Here is a 5,855-nt window from a genome sequence, read left to right on the forward strand (position 1 = left end):
AAGTGCAAGAGCTCCCTCTCCTTCTCCAAGCAAGTAGAGGTTGAGAGCCTACACCAATACTCTTGGCTATGGAGTGCAAATCCAACCAAGAGCCATGCTTCAATGCTAAATCTTGCCATCTTCTCCATCTTCATTACTATGCTATTATGTATGCTAGCAAGAAGAGTTATGATAAGTGAGGAACTAATTCTTTCTCCTATGAAATGTTTCTTCTTCCTCTTCCCTACCCTCATTCCGTGCTAGCTCTCTCTACCTTCGAAGGTGTTTGAGGTCTTGGGTCTGAGGCTTGGGATAGTTAAAGCTTTCTTCAAAGTTTATGTTATGCTTGTGATGCATGAAGCTTTCCATCTTCATTGCATCAAATTTCGGAGGTTGCACTTTTATCTATGTGACTATATATTTTTGTGTTGAATTTGGCATTAAAAATGAAGTGTTCATCTTGAGATTTCAGCTTTTGAAGAGGGAAAAAAATTTGTATGTATCATTTCAAGGGCAAAGTTTTAAAAATGCCCTTCCATTAAAAAAAAATGTAGGTAACAATGGTCCGTCACCGTAACATTTGAAGTGTATATTTTTTAAAAGTGCCCTGCATGAAGAAGGGCAAGGTGGCCACCTTGCAAAAATCAACAAAAATGAAGGCTGGTGACGCCGTGAGTACGGACCTTGTGTTGCCTCACGGGTGACGTATGACGGAATCTGATTGAACGATCTGGGGTATAGATAAAAACACGTGTGAGAAGCCAGAGGCGTCAGCAGCTTCCTTGAGAGTTCCGCCATTGCCCGCTTCCACGCAGCCCTTTGGGCCCTTCCCTCCCCGTAGGTACCAGCACCGACTTTTCGCCACTCTCACGCGCCCACGCCCACCTGCCCTTTCCCTCAACGACCATCTCATCACACACCGTCACACGCAGCCGCGTTGCTGCTCTCTACAAATCCTCTCACTTGGATCTTCATTGCGTTGCGCCCCCAGTTCTCTGCCCCCCTCTCTCCCCTATCGCCCCGCCCTCCCCCCCCGCCCCCCGGCCCCCACCCACACCCACAATTCTCCCTTACTTGGCCTGTAACTCGTCTAGCTCTGTATCACACCTCCTTCATCCCCATGGGCAGCTACAACAGAGAGACATCGGCCGCTGATGGCACATCGTCCGTGCCGCCGCCTCCTGCGCCCACAACGCCTGGCTCCTGCCCCAACCCTGATGTGCTCGTTCCTTGTTGCAATGGCAACTGCCATTTTTCTGGATGCTCGGCAACTGTGAACCTCTGCCCCAATTGCTCGGCGGCAACCGAGCGCTTGCGCAAAGAGGAAAGTGCCGCCTTCAATGCTCACAACACAAAGATAGATCTGGCTGCTGAGTCAGCGGCCACGGACCCTAGGGATTCTCCTTCTATGGAGGATGATAAGAAGGATGCTGCAGGCGTGGTGCCTGCCCGGCCCCTCATGGCAGACATCGCCGATTTGCGCACTGTGATGAAATCTTCTGGCTCGACTTCAAGGTGCAAAATTCTACCTACTCAGCCATCGGATTCTTGCACAATTCAGGAAGGAAGGATCCCCTCTCCCCTTTCTCTATCACCTCCACAGCAACAAGAAGTTGTGCTGTCCGTAGCACCTCGGCCTCAAGAAAAGGCTGTAAAACGGTGTGTCGCATGTCGCAAGCGAGTGGGTCTTCTCAGATTCAAGTGTCGATGCGGTGATATCTTCTGTGCATCGCATCGGTACTCTGATACACACGATTGCTCCTACGATTTCAAGGCCGCTGGTAGATTGGCCATTGCCAAGGAAAACCCTGTTGTTATGGCCAGCAAGATCAACAAGATCTGACTGACTTACATCATCCGTGTATATATTTTATATTCTACAACACTCGGATTCTGCATACACGCTGTAGACTAAACATTAAATAATGAGATTACTTTAACTTTCTGTTTAAGAGAACAGATTGAGCAAAATTATAGCAGCGCTATATTTGAGTGCACAAATGGAGAGTTTTGGTAACGTTGTGTAAGGGTAAGGAACCAGCTCGTGAAGCTAATCCCATTGCAGTCTCTTATGGAGGTATGGCATTCTCAGAGAGAGAGAGAGAGAGAGAGAGAGAGAGAGAGAGAGAGAGAGAAAGAGATACTCTTATGGCATTCTGTGAGAGAGAGAGAGAGAGAGAGAGAGAGAGAGAAAGAGATACTCTTATGGCATTCTGTGAGAGAGAGAGAGAGAGAGAGAGAGAGAGAGAGATACTCTTATGAGAGAGAGATACTCTTATGGCATTCTGTGAGAGAGAGAGAGAGAGAGAGAGAGAGACTTACAACCGAACCATGTGCCATTGCAGAGAGAGAGAGAGAGAGAGAGAGAGAGAGAGAGGTTCGCCGTTCGCCATGCTCTCTCTAATTTCACTTTGTTTTCAAATTGGCGAAAGTTTATTAAACTTTTGGACGGCCAGTTTTGCCAGAGGTTCAATGTCAAATGTGTTGGGACGGTCTCCCTTTGCTGGGCGGCCATATATTTGGTGGCCATTCAAGGTGCTCAATTTTAAGGCCCAAGGTAAAAGAAAGTGGACATCAATAGTAAGTCCAAGTTGATGAAGAAGCTACCATGAACATTCCAGAAGTGGCCACCACCAATTGGATACACCTCCGTGTTGCTCTTTTAACTTTTTACCTGAAAATAATGTCGTCTTGAGCATCGGTTGCCTTTGTTGAAACTTTGAACCGTAGACCATACTACGTTCAATAATCCCCATTCATGAACTATGTATCCATCACGTCCAAAATATATAACTCCAAGATAATGAACTGGTGGAACACATCCTGTCCAAAATCTAACCAACAACACTGGATTGGTGCACTCATCCATAATGTTTTAGACGTCTGATTGGGTTCCCTGTCAGCTGCATGTGCATTGAACTTTGACCTACGGATCCAAACACCAATAACTTAAATTGAACACAAGGGTTCAAATTTTTTATAAGGAGTATTCATTGCTCCCCTTTGCCACTCACAAGCCTCTCTCTGATTGAAACTAGTGGTGACACCTGTCATTTGACTAGAAACCTGACGTTGAGGCCACTTTGGCCATCGCCACGTGTGCCATGCCGATCTCCTTTGCCAAATCTTTATTACCGTAATCTTGTCCAGCTTGCCTTTATCCTTGTCTTTTTGTGAGTTCTTGATTTTTCCTTTGGCTTCAAACTCTCGAGCCAAACAAAGCGTCGAGTCACATTCATGACAATTGTGATTGTACCTCGTGGGTACCAAAGTAGTTGACTGAGTACTGGTACCACCATCCTTGTCCAACTGACCTTTGTCGTTGTCCTCTAGCGAACTCTTCCAATTGCTTTTGACTTCACAATCTCGAGCCAAACAATCTGTCGGGTTTCTAGAGGAACGTGTTGGTGCATAGATTCGTGGATATTTCGTAGAGAAAGCTCTGAAGACTTTATTTTCATAAAGTTAATAGAAAATAGTAAAGAACTTTGAAAAGAAAGTCGACCTGCCGTTTGTTTCGAAAAATTGGATGATCCGGATTTGTCAGTTCTGCTACGATTGGAGCCTTGCCCATTGCAATTTAGTAGAATTGGGTGAAGCCGTTGGTATCATTGCGGGTCAATTTACTTCTTTAGGACCTGTTACAGATGAAAACGCCATAGTGAAATTACGCCCGAAGCAATGTGGTTGCACAAAGAAGTTATTGAAACTCGAAGGTAAAATGGCATGAGCTAGCTAAAGCACGTTGGGTGAAAAAATTACTCGTTTAATTGAATATGCCACTCAAAGGCTTCTGCCACCAGTTTTGATTCGTGCAGCTAGATCAGACATAGGTCCTATCCATAATGGAAGGGGATATATGCTAGTTTTTCAATCCAGATTTCGAAAGTTTATTAAACTACCTAATTAAAAATTATATTTCATTATTGAACTGGTTTAGAGTTAATTGCCAAACCCTAGTCAAATCAAATTAGGCCTTTATTAAAAAAAAAAACATAATTACACGCACTGATAGCTCAATTGGATAGAGTCCCTGGCAATCAGGTAGTTAGAGGTTCAACTCCTCTTCGGTGCCCATCGTTTCATGGAAATACGTGCGTGAAGAACGGACAAAATTACGCTTCATGAAACTCGTATACTTCTTTCCCAAGAAAAGACGTTTCAAATAAGATTGAACGGCAATCCTCCGGAATAAGCGGGAGGAATTCGTAAGTCTTGAGACTATTTAGGCTTGCGAGCTGGATTTCTACGATCTATGAAGTGGGAGTTGCAGCATCTTTCCTCCCCTAATCCTTTCGTTACGCTTGCCAAAGCGCCCATCACATCGTTAGAGGAGCCTTAGATGCTGTAGGAGTGAAAGATCGTAAAAAAGGGCGTTCCAGTGCGTTGCAGAGCATTGTCGCAACTCGTATCATCGCAACGATTCCGTATCAATTGTTTTGATATGTTAAATGTGTAGCCGACCCTATTTGCCCCAGCTCCCTACTTGGCTATTCCAAGTAGGCTTCAATCCCATGTACCGAGACGCCTCGGTCCTCCCTCAACGAACAGGCTCGAAGGGAGATTGCCCGACCTTGCTCAAGCATGCTTTGACTGTAAAGACAGCCAGAAGTAGAAGGTAAAATACGAGGCACTTTATTGTTAAGTTCGGCTTTTCCTGGCTTTGCCCCTTCCTGCTTCTCGAAAAAGAGAATGGCAAGGATGAACCCGAGAATGAGAAAAGGAGCAGCAGTAGGTATTGGAAACGTATTTAGTCCTTTGACAAGCCCTGTGGCGTGAAGAACCTAGAGTGAATAAATTGATAGGCTTGTTTAATTTGACGAGGCAAGCTTCTTTTACAAATCCGAATTAACTTTATTCCTACATTAATACTTTGTTATTATAGACTTACACACTAAATTAGTGTTAAAATTGAGTGAGGCCGGAGGCACCCCACTTTTAGTCTATCTCGGGAGAAGATTACAGGATTTCATCCCGTTCTATATATAGGAAAAGAGAGGCCATTGTAACTGCTGGAAGCAATATACCTGGGAGTACATTCCTCATTTTGCAGATTCTATGTTGTCGCTTTAGTGACCCTGCCACAGTAAATTCCTACATTGTGGCTTCGCTGACTATGGAGGGGTTTACTAGATTGTTTATTTGCGTAGGCTGCAGTTGTGAAACGAATTCATAACCGTTCTTAGCGTTGGGCAAGGCCGCTTCTTCTAATCGGACCAAAAAGAAAAGATAAAACAGGAAAGAAAAGATAAAACCAAAAACACTTTAGTTCTTAGATTTCTTAGTTGAAACTAAGTTTCTTTTGAAATGTGCCTTGCACCAATTTCAATGAATTATCAGAAGATTTGAACAGATATAAGATCTCTTGGATTTTCTGGAGAGACAGTATCGGCGAAAATTGGAGCTTGGCAAATTGGTTTATGATTTTGACATAACAGTAGCTATCCAGCAAAAATCTAAAAAAAGAACAAACAGTGTAGAGACCCGAAATCGAATTAGCATTATGATGCGCGATGTATATGATTTAATGTGTACTTTTCGCATCCTACAGGACTTGAACATGTGACCTTCAACTTAGAAGGTTGTTGCTCTATCTGACTGAGCTAAGGATGCTGCGCATTACAAACTTAATCTTAGATAAGTCGTCCGATGGGTTCGCGGTTCATTGCTATGCCTACACACTAGGCTACCCCTCAAAGAAAGCTTCACGATACCTATTAATTTTTAGATCGTCGCCCAAAGAAGTTTGGTAAAGCATCACTGGATTGAACAATGAAACAATTCCTTCATGAAAGTTCGATGTCATGAAACAACTGTTGTTTCCTCACCTAGATACTCCCCACTCCGTTTAGATCTCTAGCCATAGAGTTGGCTTC

General features: G+C 44.0%; 1 protein-coding gene across 1 annotated transcript; it reads left to right on the forward strand.

Moving 5' to 3' along the window:
• The first annotated feature begins 991 nt into the window (after nt 1-991).
• Nucleotides 992-1,936, forward strand: LOC147447409 (zinc finger A20 and AN1 domain-containing stress-associated protein 8-like). Its single transcript, XM_086523217.1, has one exon. It carries the CDS (start codon nt 1,100-1,102, stop codon nt 1,820-1,822), a length of 723 nt encoding a protein of 240 aa, XP_086379343.1. The 5' UTR covers nt 992-1,099; the 3' UTR covers nt 1,823-1,936.
• Nucleotides 1,937-5,855: the final 3,919 nt, after the last annotated feature.

Source organism: Adiantum capillus-veneris, chromosome 11 (assembly GCF_014529385.1).
Source record: "Adiantum capillus-veneris isolate H3 chromosome 11, ASM1452938v2, whole genome shotgun sequence".
Taxonomy (NCBI): Eukaryota; Viridiplantae; Streptophyta; class Polypodiopsida; order Polypodiales; family Pteridaceae; genus Adiantum; species Adiantum capillus-veneris.

Coding starts and splice junctions, on each gene's coding strand:
- LOC147447409 (XM_086523217.1), top strand. CDS start 1,100: ATGGGCAGCTACAACAGAGAGACATCGGCCGCTGATGGCACATCGTCC.